At 53.4% G+C, this 19,215-nt stretch overlaps 1 protein-coding gene and 2 long non-coding RNA genes across 3 annotated transcripts; all 3 read right to left on the bottom strand.

Moving 5' to 3' along the window:
* Positions 1-5,022: 5,022 nt before the first annotated feature.
* Positions 5,023-5,998, bottom strand: LOC149523171 (uncharacterized). The gene is made up of 3 exons (XR_016347111.1): positions 5,903-5,998; positions 5,502-5,654; positions 5,023-5,145 (listed from the first exon to the last, which is right to left on the bottom strand). It is a non-coding gene; the product is annotated as an uncharacterized LOC149523171 (long non-coding RNA).
* A 3-nt stretch (positions 5,999-6,001) lies between these two features.
* On the bottom strand, positions 6,002-7,716 carry LOC149523170 (maestro heat-like repeat-containing protein family member 7). Its single transcript, XM_089769949.1, has 5 exons — positions 7,605-7,716; positions 7,389-7,494; positions 7,026-7,121; positions 6,752-6,856; positions 6,002-6,362 (listed from the first exon to the last, which is right to left on the bottom strand). Exons 3-5 carry the CDS (start codon positions 7,029-7,031, stop codon positions 6,018-6,020), a joined length of 456 nt encoding a protein of 151 aa, XP_089626075.1. The 5' UTR covers positions 7,032-7,121; positions 7,389-7,494; positions 7,605-7,716; the 3' UTR covers positions 6,002-6,017.
* A 491-nt stretch (positions 7,717-8,207) lies between these two features.
* Positions 8,208-9,046, bottom strand: LOC149523169 (uncharacterized). The gene is made up of 3 exons (XR_016347110.1): positions 9,032-9,046; positions 8,646-8,749; positions 8,208-8,331 (listed from the first exon to the last, which is right to left on the bottom strand). It is a non-coding gene; the product is annotated as an uncharacterized LOC149523169 (long non-coding RNA).
* Positions 9,047-19,215: the final 10,169 nt, after the last annotated feature.

Here is a 19,215-nt window from a genome sequence, read left to right as displayed (position 1 = left end):
TATCTATTGGCTAGGGAGGCACAAGAGGGCATTAAGCCTGTAATCTCTCCCTCCTTAAACAAGGGATACTTGTTTATACAACTTCACCATGTAATACACCTGTACTACCTGTGAAAAAGCAAATCTATAGATTTGAAGAAAACCTAAGAGCCATTAATAAGTTTGTAATCCCTAGATTTCCAGTAGTACCTAACCTGGTTTTCTGTAATAGATTTATGTTCTGCCTTCTTTTCTATTCCAGTGCATAAGAATTCCCAATTTCTCTTTGCCTTTTCCTTTCAGGGTCATCAATTAACCTGGACATGTTTTTGTAAAGTTATTGTAAAAGCCCTACTTTGTTTTCTCAGTTTTTAAAAAACTGACCTTAATTCTCTCTCTTCCCTGCAGTTCTGTGTTAGTTCAGTATGTTGATGATGTGCTAATTGCTAGTAAAACTGAGGAAAGATGTAAAACTGATACCTCTATGTGTTAAAGTGTCTTGCTAAAAAGGGTCACAAGGCTTCCAAAGCCAAATTGCAATTTGTAAAACAAAGAGTTCAGTACTTGGAACATTTACTTTTAGGAGATGGCCGCCAGTTAACACCTGAGCGAATCTCAAGTTTTTTTCATTCCTCACCCTTTCACCAAAGTCAGGTATACAAATTTCTGGGTACTGCAGGATATTGCAGACAATGGATTCCTAACTTTTCTGGACTCACCAGGCCCCTTACTATTCTACTCTTAATCTTAGCTCCTGACCCAGTGACCTGGTCCCCAGAATGTGAATCTGCTTTCCTTTCCCTTAAAACTCTTCTGCACAGTGGGCTTACCTAAATATAGCAAGCCTTTTACTCTGTTTTGTCATGAACAGGATGGAATTGCAGCTGGAGCTCTCTGTCAACCCCTTGGACCCACACCTCGTCCAGTAGCTTATTTTTCTGCAACACTGGACTCAGTAGCCCGTGGGTTCCCACTTTGTCTGAGGGCAGTTGCAGCTACTGCTGAATTACTTTAAAAAGGCCCAACCTGTCACATTAGGCCACAGCATTATCTTACAGGTCCCTCATGCTGTCTCTGCTCTCTTACAGCGACACCGCACCCAGCACATATCTGTTCAGAGACAAACCCTGTATGAGAATGTTATCCTCTCTTCCCCAAATGTGGTAATTCAAAGATGTAATGTACTTAACCCAGCTACTTTTTCTCCTTTACCCTCTAATGGTAAAGCACATACCCATAACTGTGAAGAATTGCTTGAGCACTGTGTAAAACCTCCCCAAAAAATTGTCTGATCAACCGCTGGAAAATGCAGATCTTGTATTGTATTCTGATGGCTCATGTAAAAGAAATTCAGTTGGTAAACTAAAGGCTGGATATGCAGTGGTCTCAGATAATAATGTTTTAGAGGTTCTTTTCTCTTCCAGGAATCAAAATCAGCTCAGGCTGCTGAGCTCATCGCTTTAATTCGTGCTTGCCTTTTAGCTTCCGGACAGTCTGCTGCCATTTATACTGATTCAAAGTATGCTTTCTCTGTCTGTCATGCCACAGGACAAATTTGGAAACAACAAGGTTTCCTTACCTCTTCTGGCTCTGCTATCTCTCATGGTCCCCTTATCTCCCAACTCTTTGATGCTATTCAGCTACCCACATCCCTTTCTATTACCCATTGCCCGGCCCACACAGGTGCCACTGATCCTGTTTCTCTGGGTAATGGAGTGCTGATGCAGCGGCCAGACATGCAGCAGCACATGGACCTCTGACTCCCTTTCAGATTCTGGTCTCTCTTTATCTCCCTGTTTCTTTGCAGGACCTGATAGAACTACAGCAAGCTGCTCAACCTGAAGAGAGAAACCTTTGGGAGAAAGCAGGCTGCTCCTTATCCCCAGCTGGGATAATGGGTGCACCTGATGGCTGCCCAGTCGCCCCAAAAATCTCTCACATGGCAGCTTGCTCAGGTGTCTCATCAAATGACACACATGAGCAAAAGGGGGGTGGCCTCACAAATCCCAAAACAATGGTACGCCCCAGGCATGCACCTAGAAGCTGTCTCAAGAATATCTAATTCATGTGTGATTTGTAAGCAGTTTAATGTTGCAGGAGGCCCACAGGCTAGCAGCCACACAGAAAGAAGAAATCTAGACATAAAATGACGGTTAGGAGAGCTTGCACCTGCAGGTAAAGGAAGCCCTCCCAGCACCTACTGATGTGCCGTGCCACAACATCCAACCAGGCGACTACGTGTTCGTGAAGGAACATAGCAGAAAGAATTCCCTGACAGCCCGGTGGAAAGGACCGTTCCAAGTGCTGTTCATCACCCACACAGCAGTAAAGGTGAAGGAGGGCCCCTCGTGGATCCACGCAAGTCATGTACGCCGAACTGCAGATCCAACAGAGCTGATTGACCCCGTCACCCAGGACCCCTCCCTGGAAGAATCACCTGAGGACGAGGTTCAGCGGACCGAGGCGGCAGACTCTCAAACCAGACTGTTACCAAACCGGCCTCCACCAGGAGCTTCGAGGTACAACCTGAGAGGTAGGACTGTACCAGCAAAGACCTACAGGTGAGCCTGGAGCCCTGTAGCTCTCACAAAGGGGAATCCATTCCAGTATTGAGTGAACTAAGAGACTACGAAATCTCGAAGAGTGCCAGCAGAGGCAAGACAAACAATACTAACTGATTAAGCTTAGTTAAAGAGACTGCTTTGCTAGGTGCTAGATAATTACTATATTATTATTATCCTTTCTACTTTAGAAATTTAAGATACTATAATAGGATAAGGATTGTTTTCCTTCTTTTAGTAGTCAGAATAGCCTTAGTATATAACTTTCCCCACCCTTATTGGGAAGCCCTGCAAAAGGTTGTGTCCCTCACCAATGCAAGTGATACAAGTGACTGTTGGATATGTGAACAGCTTATAGAAGGCTCTGAAGGCCTTTTACCATTACAGTTTATCCCAACTCCTGCCTCCCTGTGGGCCAGACCCCTAAAATTCAGATCTACTGGTAGTCAGTACTCTACAGGAGAGCGGGAGTGGGTAGATGCCCAGAATGATAACACTGTGCCAGAAGTACATAGTCATGGGGGGGAACAGGCAGATTTGGCATAAAAATCTGATTGCCTCAGGAATTCCCCTTACTCAAGCATTACATCCATCAGGGAATGCTTCCCTTATGTTTCCCTTATGTTTTAAAAGCAATATTGGCACTGGTAAAGATCTGGGGGTGAATGGGCAGTGGATCATTTACCCAACTGATAAAGAAAACCTCCCTCTAAGATAAGAATTCATCCCAGCAAAAAAAAAGAATACCTAAAAATGTCTAGAATAACTTTGAGTAATACTCCAATAGGAGTATTAAAGGGGGGAATTGTGGGAGAAAAATCAAATAACTCCAATTGTGTCTAAAGGGGGGAACTGTGCAGAAATCATAACTTTCTAAAAGAAAACTGCTGTAAGGGTTAAAAGTTTTCCAGACCTCTCTCCCTGTAACAGAGAGAAATCAAATTAGCTCTAATCAAGACCCTTACAATGCCTCCCATCTCAAGTTCATGGAGACTCCTAGTCTGTCACAATTTGTCATGTAAACCCTTATCTTTGTCACAGTTTGCCTTGTAGACTCCTCCACTCAAGTTCTCATGTGGCTTTGTGTACTGTAAAAACTTACTTCTAGCACTCCTGGGGTGAACAGAAGTCTCAAAGTACTTCTGCTGAGACTTTGATATGTTAAAGAAGAACAATCCTCAACTGAGCTGTCTAAGCATTCTGTATAAAGGATACCTGAATCTGTCTGTCAGGGCTGCTGCTTCACTCTTGGAAGTGACAGCCTGCATGCATGCATCATAAAGTTTTCTCTTTTAGGTTTCTTTCCTGCCTCACTGATTTGACCTCCGGCCTCGAACCCTTCTGGGGGCTCTGTACCCCAGGGGAGCGAGATTTCCCCCTTCAATCCCCATCTCCCTGCACGATCCTTGTTTCTCATCCCGCCGGTCCGAGAAATTGTCAGAGCAGGTTGATCCCGACCTTGCCAAGGGCTTAGGTTACATCACAAGGCTTTGCCGCCACAGCTGGCTTGGCTTGGGTGTGTGGCAAAAGCCCCCCCCCCCCCCCCCCCCCCGCTGGCACAGCTATTCTGGCAAAGCCGCCAGGGCAAATGGCAACTCTGCCGAAAAGCATCTGCTGGCTTTAAGCTCCCTGCGAGCTGTTCTCATCGCTCAGCCATCACCACCACTGCCCTGCCTCTGTCCTGCTCCTCATCCCCGCCCCCACTCCTATCCCCTGCTCTCCTCCATCTCCTCCCCCTTCCCTTCTCCTGCCCCTCCCCATTTCCACCTGCCCTGCCCATCCCCGTCCTCTCCCTCCCCCCGTCTGTCCCCCTCTTATGTGAGGGCTTTGCTGGAAACGCCACTCCCCCCAAGCCAGGGAGATCTCCCCTCCGGGAACAATTCAGCCCCCCCCATCTCGCTCCCTCCACTCCACAGTATTTCCTCCATTCCCCACAGTTGAATATTGAGCTCCCCCATCCCCTCAGGTGACAGTCGGGCTCCCCCATACGCAGCTGCCTAGGTAGGCACCTCCGCAGCCAGAGCCTGCCCCTGGCGCCCACGTCCCCTCCCCGACTGCCTGTCCCAGGCGACCACCTGAACCTGCGTCCCCCATTCCCTCAGATCACAGCTCCCTCCCTGACCCTGCACCCCCCCGACACCCCTCCCCCAGGCCAGACTCCTCTCTGGCACCCGCACCCCCTCCCCCAAACCTTCTGCTCCCCCTTCACCCAGGTCACAGCTCCCTCCCTGACCCTGCACCCCTCTAGAGCCCCTCCCCCAGGCCAGAGTCCTCTCCTGCGCCCATACCCCCTCCTGGACCCTGCACCCCTATCCACCGCCCCAGATCATACCCCCCCCCTGCACCCAGGCTCCACCCCTAAGCTCCCTTCTGCACCCAACCACCCCGTCCCAGACCCCAAAGCCCTCGGTAGAAATGTGGCCCTTGATCAGTTGCCAAAATGGCCCCCCCATTACAAATTATTGACCAAGCCTGATCCAAATGTTTTTTGAAACATTGTTTAATGAGAATGTAAATACAATTCAATACAATTGGGAGGGTTGGGGGGAGGGGGACGCAGCTGCTGGCTCCTCAGCTCTTGCTGCTCTCACTGGGTGTCTTCCTGCTGCAAGGGAAGCAGAATCCGTCACATTCATCCCTGGGGACTCAGGGGAACTGGCCCCCCAGCATTTCCACCCTCCTCCCCCTGCTCTCTGGTCACCCCCCGTCAGGCCCGCAGGGTGAGCTCCTGACCCCCCCCCCCCCAGAGCTCCTGACACCTCGGCCCCCTCCCGCCTCCTAGGACAGTTTCTGTGTTCAGAGCCTCCCCCACCCCCAGGGACGCTCGCAGGGGCAGGAGGGATTCTGCCAGCAGGGACGTGGGGTGGGGGCAGCCTGAGGAAAGGGGCGGGGGACTCCCTGAGGGGATGGGAAGGAGACCCTGGCCCTGCCCCACTCTCCTGATCTGCTCCGGCTGCTCACCATGTATTCCAGGAGCTGATGGGCCTGCCCATGCAGGGCGTGGGCCAGGACCAGCCCGGCCTGGCTGGGGCGCCGCAGGGGGGAGCGGGCAGCGAGCAGAGCCTTGTCCAAAAAGCAGTTCTCCTGCTCTGGGGTGAAGAGCTGCCCAAAGACCTGAAATCAAGAGCACAGGAGGTTTCAGCTGACGGCCCAGAGCCCGGCCCCAACTCCTGGGGCTAAAACAGCTTCCTCCTCCCCCAAACTCCCTTCCAGACCCTGCACCCAGACGCTCTCCTCACCCGGCACCCCAACCCCTGCCCCAGGTCACAGCTTCCTCCTGCCCCCAAGACCCTCCTACCCCCACGAGGGCCCCAGCCAGCCCCACCCCCGAGCCCTGCCCTGCCCTGGCAGCGCGTCCTTACCTCTCCCACCCTCACGCTGTTGCTGTGAGCCAGGACCCATCTTTCTTTGTAGTAGTGTCTGCACCACAGGTCCTCTTCCTGGTGGATGTTGAGGCCTGCAAGAGACACAACAGGGTCATTCTGCTGGCAGGTCTGAGCCCTTCCCCTCCCACGGGTCCCTGCAGGCATCCCTGGGCAAATGGAGGGGCACAGGGGGCAGAAGGGGAACACAGAGGGACGCATCCCCCCTTGGGCCAGTCTGGGGGAAAAGGGCTGGGTCCCCTCCCCCCACCGCTGGCACCCTCAGGGTGTCCCTGGGGCCCAGGTCCCGGCTGGGTTCCTTACCCCTGTGGTGCAGGAGGAGTTGATACAGGCTGTGCACCCCCTCCCGGGCCAGCCGGCTGACGTCTTCGGATGGGTCCGAAATAAAAAGGCCCAGCTGGGCCACGTGGTGACCCATCCTCGGCCAGTCGGCGGAGTTCTGAGGGGAGAGAAGAGGGGGGGTCCCTCAGCATCCTGGGGCTGCACGTCCCATGCAAACGGCCGCCGAGGCGGGTCTGAGCTCGGGGGACGGACAGAGACACCTCCCGGGGCGGGGCGGGGCCGGCCTTGCGAGGAGACAACCCTGAGCAATGGCCCCGACTGAAGGGTCACTCCGGGGGTGGAACAAGGGGATCCACTGACGGCCACTCCCCAGTCCCCAGGCCCAGTCCCTCAAGAGCCCCCCTGAAGGGCCCAGGGTCGCCCCTCCCCGGGGAAAGGAGAACGCGGCCCATTCCCGGCCCATTCCCGGCCCTGCCTCTGCCTCCCGGGGACGCTCCCAGCCCCGCGCCCTGCAGCCCCAGACCCCCCGACTCCGAGGTCACTTACGTCAAACCCCGGGAGGGTGGTGGCGACTCCCAGCAGGGCCGTGGTGCTGCCAAGGGCCCTGGCTCGCTCCTGGGGCAGGCGGGACTCCAGCCACGGGCTCAGGTGCTGGGGGGGAAAGAGACAGATCAGGACCCGTAGGGAGGTGCCGGTTCTGGGCAGAGCCTGGGGCTCCTCTCGGACTGTGCCCCCCCCAGCCACTGACACTGCTCCTCTCTCGGCCCCCCCCCCCCCGAGGAAGCAGGGACAATGGCCCCGTCCCCCCCACGGGGCTCACCTCCATTATGAGCTGCAGCCGGGCGGTGTCTGGGGACTCGGCGAGGAGGCTCGCCAGTAGGGCCTGGAGGTCGTAGGGAAGGGCCCGGATGAACTGCTGCAAGACAAGGGGGAGCCCTGGGTCAGAGGGGGGTTGGGGAATCCAGGCCACCCGCTGGCTCCGGGGTGCAGCCTTGAGCAGGGTCTGAGCCGCCTCGCAGAGCAGGGAGGAGCCCAGGCTGGGCATGGAAGGGACGGGCCCCCCGGGAGAGCAACGGGAACCCTGGAGGGAAGGATCCAAACCTGCAGCTTCTTCCCTCCCTCTGCCCCCCCCTCCTCTCTGGAGCTCCAGCCCAGCCCGGGAGCAGGGCCCGGAGGGACGTACCTGAGTGTGGATGGGCTCCTGCTGCCAGTCCCCAGACACTGTCTGTCCCACGGCCGCCGTCAGCAGGGGGCTCAGGAGCTGGGCCCGCAGGGGAGGCTGCAAGGTGCTGGCAGGAGAGAGGGGCAGAGGCTGTTAATTCAGCAGCAGGAGACAGAGACTTTCCCACTCCCTGGCCAGGGGATCAGCTCTGGGGGGAGTCGGCGGGGGGGTCAGTACCTGAGGCTGCAGGCGGCGTTGAGGCAGTCGGCCAAGACCAGCGGGGGGGCGAGTCCTCCATGATCTCCTGGGAGACCCAAGGAGACAAAGGGGCGTGTGAGGCTGGGGCCCCCAAGAGACGCTCACGCGGCCAGCGCCCCCACCCAGCAGGACCCAACCCCACTGCCTCCCGCTGCCCTGTAGCCCCCCTGCCCGACACAGGGCCCCTCCCAGCACCCCCCTCCCAAACCGGGACCAGCTCAATCCTTGTCCCCAGGCCGTCTCCTGCCCCTCCCTGCCCTGGTGACCAGCCTCTGAACCTCCTCATCCCTGCTCCCCAGGCGCATCCCCAGCAGCCCGCTCGGCTCCCTTCCAGCCCCCCATGGCCCGGGCAGACCCCCCCCCATGTCCCGAATCCCCCTTCCTGTCCAGCACCCCAGACCTGCCCCATTTCTGTGTCCCTCCCTCCTCCAGCATCCCCACCCACCCTCCCCATGTCCACCTCCAGCCCTCCTGGCTCCACCCATCCCGTTTCCAGCACCCCCACCCGCCGCCATGGCCCAGGCAGACCCCTGTCCACCCCACGTATCCCCTTCCCTCCTCCGGGCTGCCGCGACTCGCTTACAACGATCCTGGCCATCATGGTGTCCTTGCAGCAGCGCGGCGCCAGGGTGTCCTCGCCCCTTTGGAGGGCGGCGAGGCAGGCGAGGGGGATGGCCAAGAGGAACCGCTGCAGGGCGGCTGGGCTCTGCACCCCAGAGAGAGTCTGTGAGCCTGGGGCCTGCCTGCCCCCCACGGACAGCTGCAGGGCTCAGGTCTCCCAGGAGTGGAGGTGGGAGCTGCCGGTTGTCCAAGCACCCACACTCCCCCCCCAACTGCTGCCTCAGGCTTGTGGGGGCCCAGCTGGTGCATGACAAGAGCCCCCAGCTTGGGGGGTCCAGGTCATGCAGGAGAAGGGGTCCCAGGGGGATCCCCAGGGACAAGCCCCTCCCGGAGGGGGGGACGTGCTGGGAAGGGGCCGGACAATCTCGGGTCCCCCCCCCGTGTGGAGAAGGTTCCTACCGTGTCCCGGGTGTGGAGCTGCTCTTCGATGTCGTAGATGGCCCCTTCCTCCACCCGGGAGTCCATCCGCTCCTGGCAGAGCTCCGCCGAGGCGCAGGGGGGCTCTGTGCGGGAGGGAAGGGACCAGGGTGACTCCAGCGGCCAGCAGGGGTCATGCGCCCCCATGTCAGGGACCCAGGGCAGGTTGGGCCCCACACGCCCCTCGCAGGGACCCATCCCCCTTCCACCCTCACATCTGCCAACGCCCTCAGCAGAGCCCCCACCAGGAACAAGAGAGCCAAGCAGCCCCCCCATCCATTGCCCTGGCTGCGGGGCAGACACTGGGGCTGCCCCTCCCCCCGGGTACTGGGTGAGCCCCTGGGCCCAGCGTGTTCACGGCCCCTCACCTGGGTCTGAGCGGCTGCAGGAGGTGGCCCGGCTGCAGCTGGAGGCCCAGGCGCTGCTGCTGACGGACCTGGACCCACAGCTGCAGGGGCTGGTGCGGGGAGCGACGGGCTGGGGGCTCCCGGAGACTGGCAGGTCCCCGGGGGCCAGGCAGGGCGATGCCCCCTGGTGGTAATGGGGGCTGGGCTCCCGGGGCAGGTGTTTCTCTCCACAGAGGAGGCCCCGGAGCCACCCTACCCGGCTCCCCCGCTGGGCTGGGTCCCGCCTGCCCAGCCGCCTCTGGAGCCAGGTCCGGGGGGGCCTGGCCGGTGGGCGAGTCGCCCCGAGCTGGTGGGATCCAGCTTCCCCGCCCGCGGGGACGGAGAAGCTGCTCCCCACCGGCCCTGGGGCCATCTTCAGGGCTTTCTTGAACCACAGCCGAAAACGTTTGGCCATGCTGCAAATGAGGGGAGCAAAGGGGAGCTTGGGGCGCAGCCTGCAGAGCGAAATCCAGGGGTTCCAGCTCCCCAGAGCGACTGCCCCCAGCCCCCAAATGGCCCCTTGCTTATCGGTTCGGTCTTGCACAGGCACTGCAAGGACCTGAGGGTATGTCTACACTCGTGGAATGAGGAGTAACGGTAGTTTGAACTAGGAAGCCTAGTTCGAACTACCTAGTTCGTGCCCCGTGTCGCCGCGCTGCACGGGGTTCGAACCAGCGGGGTTTTAAAAATGGCGGCTCCCCACTTATGCAAATGAAGCCCAGGAAATTCAAATCCCGGGCTTCATTTGCAAGTGCGGTATGCCTACATTACCCCGCTAGTTCGAACTAGTGGGGTAGTGTAGACGTACCCTGAGTCTCCTGCCCATCAACAGCCCCTGCTCAGCCAATCAGGGGAGAGTCTAAGGAGTGGGGGGTGGAGCGTTCTCCCCAAAGACACCGGCATAGACCTGTTCCAGCCCAGGTCCCCACAATGGGGGCTGCATCCCCCGCCCCATGGCTCCTGCAAACCACCCCCCGTCCTTCAGCTAATCTGTTGGGTCACAAGCTGGGGGGGGGCAGCAGGGGAAGGTCACAGGAGAGGCAAGAACAGAGCAGAAATGTGGGGGGATGGAGGAAAAGGGAAACCAACCAGGAGAAAGCCCCAGTGGCGCTAAGGACGCAGCCCAGGTGAGGAATCACCTTCTGGCCCTTGACCGAGGGCTGGGCCTGCCTGGAACCCAGCCGGCCCCGGGCGGGATCCAACCCCTGGGGGCTCTTACCTTCGTCACAAAGGTGTCGGGATGTGGAACTCACAGAACGCGAACGAACCGTGAGGAGGAGACGCACCAGAGCTAAAGCAACCGGGGGTCTCCAAAGTCCCCTGGGCCCGCCCCCCGCTTTTATCAGCCTGAGATGTGGGTCCCTCTGTGAGGTCATCACCTCCCCACCTGCCCTTTGCCTTATATGCTGAGGGCTGCCCAAAGCCCCTGTGAGGTCACTGCCCCCCCACCTCACCCCTGCCAGGCAAATGTCCTGCCTCTGGCCACCCCCCTGGGAAGTTTGAGCCATTCCTAGGGGTCCCTCCCCTCCCTCACTGGGCACCCTGCAGCCAGCAGCTCCAGTAGCCCCATAGGCTGCTCCCTGCCCTACACTGCAGGCTTCTTGCACGAGAACTGTTTCACGCCGGAGTTCTTGCGCCAAAGGTCTCGTGCAAGAGCGCCTCCACCCTGCCATGGGCTTTTGCACAAGAGCGTCCATGGCAGTGTGAACGCTCTCTTGCACAAGAAAGCTCTGCTGGCCATTTTAGCCAGAAAAGTGTCTTGCTGAAGAAGCCCCTGGTGCCCGTCCACGCTGCCTTCTTGCACAACAGCTCTTGCACAAAGGGGGCTTAGTCATCGTGGGGAGAGGAATAACTCCTGTGCAAGGAGCCCTGTTCTCTGCCAAGGAGCACTGATTCTGTACATTACAAAGTCAGTGCTCTTGCGCAAATTCAAGCGGCCAGTGTAGACAGCTGGCAAGTTTTTGTGCAAAAGCAACTGCTTTTGCATAAAATCTTGCCAGTCTAGACGCACCTTAGGGCTGTGTCTACACTGGGCCGCTTTTCCGAAATAAGCTGCGAGCTGTCTACTCTGGCCCTTTGAATTTCCGGAAAAGCACTGACGATCTACTGTAAGAAATCAGCTGCTTTTCCAGAAAAACTATGCTGCTCCTGCTTAGGCAAAAGTCCTTTTTCCGGAAAACTGTTCTGGAAAAGGGCAAGTGTAGACAGCACAGTAGTCTTTTCCGCAAAAAAGCCCCGATTGCGAAAATGACGATCGGGGCTTTTTTCTGGAAAAGCGCGTCTACATTGGCCATGGATGCTTTTCCGGAAAAAGGGCTTTTCCGGAAAAGCATCCTGCCAATGTAGACGCGCTTTTCCCGGAAATACTTATAACGGAAAACTGTTCCCTTTTAAGCATTTCCAGAAAAAGGTGCCAGTGTAGACGTAGGCTAGATGTTTTCTGGAACACACTGGAAGGAGAAACAAAAGCTGGTGTCCGCTCAGGAAATGCCACTGCGCTGGGTGTCTGCACCAGGGATCCAGGCAAACTGCCCTGCAGTGGCAACAGCTTGCCCCAAACCACACCATGCTTTGCTCCCCACGCCTAGCCCTGGTGCTGTGTCTCCTGCTCTCCAGTATCAAGCCACTTTGCTGCTCTGGCTACTGAGGGGTGGGGTACCAGGTGCCTGGGTTTCAACCATAAAAATCCAGTCGGTGCAGCAGGGCTAAGGCAGGCTCCCTGGCTCAACACAACTCCCAGAAGCGGTGACATGTCCCTGTGACCCCTACGCTCAGGGCTGGCCAGGGAGACTCTACCACCAGCACTGGGTCTGCAGCAAGAACTGCGGCCAATGGGAACAGTTGGGGTGGTGCCTGCAGGCGAGGGCAGGATGCACAGCTCCCCTGGCCACCCCTGTGCCTAAGAGCCAGAGGACACGTTGTTGGTTCCGGGAGCTGCCTCGATTAAGCGCCACTCAGAGCCCGCCCCACTTCCTGAATCCCCTCCCCCAGTCCTGAGCCTTCTCCCACTCTCAGCTTCCTCTTGGAGCCTGTAGACATGTTGGTAGGAATTTCAAACTGGGAAAAAGGGGTTTTGTCTCTCAGAGTAGGGATGTTAAGGACTAGTTGACTATCTGATAAGCAAATGATTGTCGGATAGTAGACAAGATAGTCGACTAATCGCTTCTCCTGCCCCCCTAGCTTCCTCCATCTGATAAAGGCAGCAAAGGGGGGAAAAGTGGAGTACTTTAAAGCGGCAGTGCCACATGGAGCCTGGATCTCCATGTGGTGCTGCCGCTTTGAAACACCGTGGCGGCATTTCAAAGGGGCAGTGCCACACAGCTGATCCCGGGCTCAGTGCAGCACTACCCCCTTGAAACACTGCAGCGGGCTGTATGTGGCGCGGCTCCTTTGAAAGGCCATGGTGGCATTTTAAAGCGGCAGCACCGCCCTCTCAACTAATCGAATAGTCAATGCAAAAATGGAAGAGGCTAGGGAGACGAGACACCAAACAGAAATCGGGGAGGAAGCACATGGCTGAGGTGGGGCATGTGTGTGTGGGCGGGGGAGAGATGGGGCTATCAATGGTTATATGCCAGACTAGCAGGGATGGAGTCCCTCAAACTCGTTTGCTAGCAGCTGGGAATGGGTGACCATTCCCTCCGTTCTGTTCATTCCCTCTGGAGCACCTGGCACTGATCATTGTCAAAGGACAGGACCCTGGGCTACATGAACCTTTGGGCCTTCTTGAGCACTTAGGCTGCATCTAGACTGGCATGATTTTCCAGAAATGTTTTTAACGGAAAAGTTTTCCGTTAAAAGCATTTTCGGAACAGAGCGTCTAGATTGGCACGGACGCTTTTCCGCAAAAGCTTTTCCGCAAAAAGGCCCCAATCACCATTTCTGCGATCGGGGCTTTTTTGCGGAAAACAAATCTGAGCTGTCTACACTGGCACTTTTGCGCTAAAACTTTGCGCAAAAGGGACTTTTGCCTGAACGGGAGCAGAATAGTATTTCCACAAGAAGCACTGATTTCTTACAGTAGGAAGTCAATGCTTTTGCGGAAATTCAAGTGGCCAGTGTAGACAGCTGGCAAGTTTTTCCAGAAAAGCGGCTGATTTTCCGGAAAAACTGGCCAGTCTAGACACAGCCTTAGTGAGGAGGATGGGGGGGGAGCTAAAGGCTTGCGTGGTGACAGGGGGTGCAGAGAGAGGATGGTGGAAGAGAACACACAGCTAGGGTGGGGGTTGAGGGAGGGGGTGAAGATGAGACCACCTCATGGATGGAGCACAAAGTGCAGCTGGTAGGTCCCACACTGTAGCCTGTTCTTCAGCGTAGGATGGGTGGGCGTCTTACAATTTAGCATCCAGGCCTGACTATCAGCAGGTGCCTTTTTTACGGTGCATAAGGATTGTCACACACAAATAATGCCTGGCAGCTGAAACCAGACAGACGCAAAATAAGATCTCAGTGTTTAGCAGGAAGGTTGATTAAGCAAGAGGAAAAGCTAGATTTTCCCCCCCATCCTCTGATGCTTTCAGGGCCAGATTGTAGGCCTCACTAGAAGATGCTTAAAGCAGATGCAAAGTGTTAGGCAGTGGGTGAAATTTGATGGCCCCGCCTATGCAGAAGGTTGGATCATCTCATGGTCCTTTCCACCCTAAACATGTAGCAATGCCTTTAAGCCACACAATTGATAATGGAACCCTTCTGCTAGTTGAAATCAGCCAGGGCCTAGAAATGCCTCTTCATCCATCTAACACTAAACCGGCTTTAGCCACCCCCCGCCAGTTGGGAAATTCACACACCAATCCTGGACACTTTTGAGAGGCCATTCCTCCCCATTCACAAGCACAGAGCCTACGTGTGGAAAAGAAACTTTTATTAAAACAGAAGGAAGTATCTTGGCATTAATGTGTTGAACACTGTAAAGCAGGGTTCATGACCATAATGCACAAGTAACAGTCCCACCCCAAGCAAGGTTGGGCAGTAAATGTTTCTTTCCTTCCCACACTCAGGAAGGTTGGGCAGTAATGTTTCCTTCTCAGGTTCCTGAGGCCAGAAAACTAAATGACCCCTTCTCATGCACAACTCTTTTCTGCAGCCGAGTTCCGAGGTGCATCCTCAGAGTTCACCTTCCATCTTGAAGGTGGCAAAGCAGTATCATACGCCACTGGTCACTCACCATTCGCCTGCTTCCTGCGGTCTTCTGTTGGTTGCTTGCCGTATTCCTCCATTGCCACACTACTGCTAACATCTTTTCTCTTCACTGCCATTCCTTTGGCTGCTATCCACGTCTTGGCTTTGACGCCTGCCCCGTCGGTCTCACGTGATTTCAGTTCCTGTGAGTTTAACTTTTAGCAAGAATGATAGAAAAAGAAAGCTCTCCCAAAAGTAGTAAAAGGCCTTTATTTAGCCCTTTCCTTTGAACAGAGGCTGCAGAAGAGATTAAGCCAGTGTAGCTTTCTATCTAGAATAATCTTCACTCTGCCCGCCTATTCTCTGGAAGTCGAACACCTGTTTACCAAGATTCTTTTGTGAGTCCTTTAACTGGAACAGTTTTAGCGCCAACCTGCATTTCTGTATTCCTAGGATTGGTCAGATCTCCCTGCACTCAACAGAAGCGTAAAGTGTGTTGGGCCACAAATTACGTTGATTACGATGAACAAAATACCGCTCCATCTGCTGGAAAATCTAGCAAATCGGAGGAAAGCAGGAACAAACCGTGTTTATATAGACCCAGGAGCTTGCCCCTGCCCCGCCAGCTAGTTGTAAGAGACATAACCATTCCTACTAACATCAACTACACTTTGCACACAGCCATTTCTTCAAGAGCTGCAATAGGCCACAATGCTCAGACGTTGCTGTGCCCTCAGAAGATGCAGGGCAAATGAGTTACATCGATAACCTATATTCAGTGTGACTGTGTGTATCCCCCTCCACTACACCATTCACTGCTAAGTGCGCTGAGTGTTTAGGCTAAGTGGTGAAACAGTCAGAAATGGAAGAGCTGTACTGACTGTGCTGGCTACAACCTTGGAGGCTCATGCTCTGGATTCCACTGCTGCCTTACAAGGACTTAGGGAGCACATTGGCAAGGTAGACATAAGGTTTCTGGATGGGCTGCTCCCCATGGAGCCTGCTCCCCTCCCCCGAGGCTGAACTGAAAGGTTACGTCTACACTGGCATGATTTTCCAGAAATGCTTTTAACGGAAAAGTTTTCTGTTAAAAGTATTTTCGGAAAAAGCGCATCTAGATTGGCAGGATGCTTTTCCACAAAAGCACTTTTTGCGGAAAAGCGTCCGTGCCAATCTAGATGCGCTTTTCCGCAAAAAAGCCCCGATCATCATTTTCGCGATCGGGGCTTTTTGGCGGAAAAGAAATCTCTGCTGTCTACATTGGCCCTTTTCCGGAACAGTTTTCCGGAAAAAGACTTTTGCCCAAACGGGAGCAGCATAGTTTTTCTGGAAAAGCGCTGATGATTTTACATTAGATCGTCAGTGCTTTTCCTGAAATTCAAGGGGCCAGTGTAGACAGCTGGCAAGTTATTCCGGAAAAGCGGCTGATTTTCCGGAATAAGTGGCCAGTGTAGACACAGCCAAAGAGATTTGAGCTGTAGGCCTGACTCCTGCTACTACCCTTGGAGATGTGAAAGCCAGCAGTGTCAAAAATCATTGTGTTATAAAGTCAAAAAGTTCCAGAGTGTATGAGATTGCTCCATAACCTGACCTTTTCGCATAGGCTAGAGCCCTATCTTGCAATAATTCCTACAGCATAAAACTGTGCAATCTTATTAGAAAAAGTGACAAAATTGTCAGGTGAAAGATTCCAGTCCCCTGCAGTAATGACAAACCATCCGCTAGACCGTCACTGAAAGGTGACTGTCTAATGTGCTCTGAAGAAGTCGGCAATGGTAGCAATTCCACAACTTCCCAAGGCAATCTCGTCTTGTGCTCATCCACCTGAGCCTTGGGAAGTTTCTCTAATGTCCAAACTAAGCCTCCCGTTTTACAGTTTAACCGATTACTTCTTGCCCTATCATCAGAGGTTGAGAATCATTTTTCTCTTCTACTTTTAACACCCTTTTAGGTACTAGAAAGCTGTTATCATGTTCCCCTCTCATCCTTCTCTCTTCAAAATAAACAAGCCCAACAATTTCAATCTTCCCTTGTCAGTTATATTTTCATTTTTTTGCACTCTTCTCTGGACTTTCTCCAATTAGTCTACATCTTTCTTGAAATATGACACCAAGAATTGAACATTATATTCCACACGAGGAATCAGCAACGATTAAAGCGGAAAAATTACTTCTCATAGTCTGCTTGCGACACCTCATGTTATAGAGCGAGATAAAGACATATTTGCTTTTTGCAAGTGTAACATCATTTTCTCATATTTTCAGTCCCCCGATCCCTTTCTGGAGATCACCTTCATAAGACAGTCACTTCCCATTCTGTATGTGTGAAACTGCTGCTACTTCCACCTACATCTTTCACTATTAAAAACTTAAGCTTTAAGTCTGAATTTATCATGTTTCCAGATCCTTTCTTGGACCTTTCACTGCTAGAGGATAGAGCGCATTATCAAACTCCGTGTCTTTCACTAGGAGGCAGGGTTTTCTTTTTCTATTACTGTAATCATTCTCCACGCTTGTCTCGGATCACTTTCAATTTAGCAACCACCTTCTTGAATTGGGATCACCAAGAACTGGGCACTGGAATCCAGTAGTGACTGCACCTGTGCGAAATACACAGGTCAAATAACCTCTCTGCTACTACTTCAGATATTCCCCTCACCCCCCGACCCCCACACGAAATCTCATAAACCCTTTTGGCACCTGTGTGTTCATATCCAGTGGATTCTCCATTGCAAACCTTCCAAATGTTTTCCAGTGTTAAAGCTTAAAAAAAAAAAAACCAAACCCTCAAATGTCTCCGCTTTTATGCTGAATGAGAGAAGCGCCTGAGACACCGTGAACGTGAAGAGATATGTTACAAACAGCCTAATGTGATGTACATTACAAAAAAAATCATGTAGTCATCAAATATTTATGTTTACCTATTTACATAAAGTAACATTTATTCTATTCTCATTATACTGAGACATTTTTCCCACTTTAGCAGTGACAAATGTCATTATTATTCAAATACCCGATTATTTCATTCTCAGTGCTCTAAAGGAAGAAAGCATTTTGTCATGGTGGCTAAGAGGACATTTTTTACCATAGTTAGGGATTATTAGTGATAAATTTAGCTGTAATGCAGTTTCAATACTTGGGAACCATTCTGTCACATTGGATTAAGTGATGACTTAGTACAGGCCAGTGGGGTCATCTTTGCACTTTATCTCGGGACAGAATGATGTGGAACTGGGGGGTATGGTTACAGGTATGGGTGGTAAGGGACGGAATACAGTGCTGGGTACGCCTTTTAAATGAGAGTCCTGCTGTTGGGGTTTGAAATGAGATCACTGGTTTTAAGCTGTGCAATGTTCTGGGAGCGAATGCTACCACTTTAAACCTGACTGCAGCGAGTTACGAAGGGCTCTCACAGAACTCTGACATTGGGCCACGCAAGAGCAGGTATGATTCACTATTGAGATATGCAAAACAATGCACATAGAAAATGATTTACCTCCATTCCGCGTGAAAACATCCTCTTCCTTTTTGACTGTGTGTAAATTTGCACTATTATTGCCGGAGTCTATTTTTTTCATCCACTTGGGCGCATATTGAATACATCTCACATTCTCCAGGGATTTGGAAAGTTTGAATATAAAACAATCAAACCTTTTCAAGCCTAATTAATAACATGAGTATAAGTCCTTGCTTAACTGTGCCATGGGTGAACTAACTTGTTCAAGTTCTCATTCTAACACACAGTTTTACACGACCTCAGACCATTTTTGCGCAGGAACCAAAACTGGATGCAGGATTAAGCAATGGCCCTGCCACAGCAGCATAGCCTACTGCTTACCTACTCCCAAGCCCTGCCATATACGCCCACTCGGCAATACACCTGCTAAAGCAACACTCAGGCTTTGGGCGTTCCTCATCCTTTTCAGAGCGTCTGAAAAAATCGGCTCCTTCTCCGAGCTTCTGGGGTCTCTCTCTTTCTTGCTAGAGAATTTGTCTGCACCATTATTTGCCAGTTTTTGGGTAATCTGGTCTTGATGAGCTCCGGGAGTCCTGCCAGTAGCACGGCTACCGACTGGGGGCCACCTGGCTAAGCAGCAGCTCATCAGAAAAAGACCTGGGGATTACAGTTGCTGAAATGCTGGTGCACCTGATGTACAAGGCTAGACCAAGCAACTTGGGCTTATTTAGTCTACAGAAGAATGAGGGGGGAATTTGAGAGCAACCTTTAACTGCCTGAAAGGGGGGCTTCCAAAGAGGACGGAGCCATTACCAACAGAACAAGCAGCAACGATTCAAGTTGCAGTGGGGGAGGTCTAGGTTGCATATTAGAAAAACTATTTCCCTAGGAGGGTGGGGAAGCCCTGGGATGGGTTCCCTGGGGTGGTGGAATCTCCATCCCTAGAGGTATTTAAATCCTGGCTTGACAAAGCCCACATGGGACGATTAATTGGGATTGGACCTGCCTTTAGGCAGGCGGCTGGACTCTCCGACTGCCCGAGTTCTCTTCCAACCCTATGATGATAGCACTCTAGGAATACCTCAAGGAGGAACCAAGTCCCCCCTCCCCCTGGGCCAGAGGAGCCATTGAGCTTCCCCACAGCTGAGCAGTGATTTTGTGCCGGCGCAATTAGGTTTTTCTCTTTAGGTGGCAGGGGACTGATTGGTTGGGGAGGGCCATGAGCAGGAATAGAGGCATCGGGAGGGAAAAAAGGGGAAGGAGGGACTTTACGGCAGAGAGGAGAGGAGGAGAGGTATCAACACTTGTCAGTGGATTCCACAGGTTCCATTTGCCTGGTGAGAACAGGGCTTGGATCTGGCTGCTCCCCCCCGGGTCTGCCAGTCCAGTTCATTTTGTCTTGGTTATAAGAGCACCCAGCCTGTATTTTACTGGCAGGATACGTCCCTCGCCAATTCTTAGTCCCTGTCTGAGGAACTCATTGCTATTCAAATAATAAATATCCCCTCCAACCGGAGGGGTAGGAGCTTGTGGCAAGGCTGGGGCCATCCTTGGGAGTGGTGGGAGAGGTGTAAGCCCTCCCCTGCCTCTCC

Source organism: Pelodiscus sinensis, chromosome 18 (genome assembly GCF_052426305.1).
Source record: "Pelodiscus sinensis isolate ZL-2025 chromosome 18, ASM5242630v1, whole genome shotgun sequence".
Taxonomy (NCBI): domain Eukaryota; kingdom Metazoa; phylum Chordata; order Testudines; family Trionychidae; genus Pelodiscus; species Pelodiscus sinensis.
This window is presented reverse-complemented; position numbering and strand designations above follow the sequence as displayed.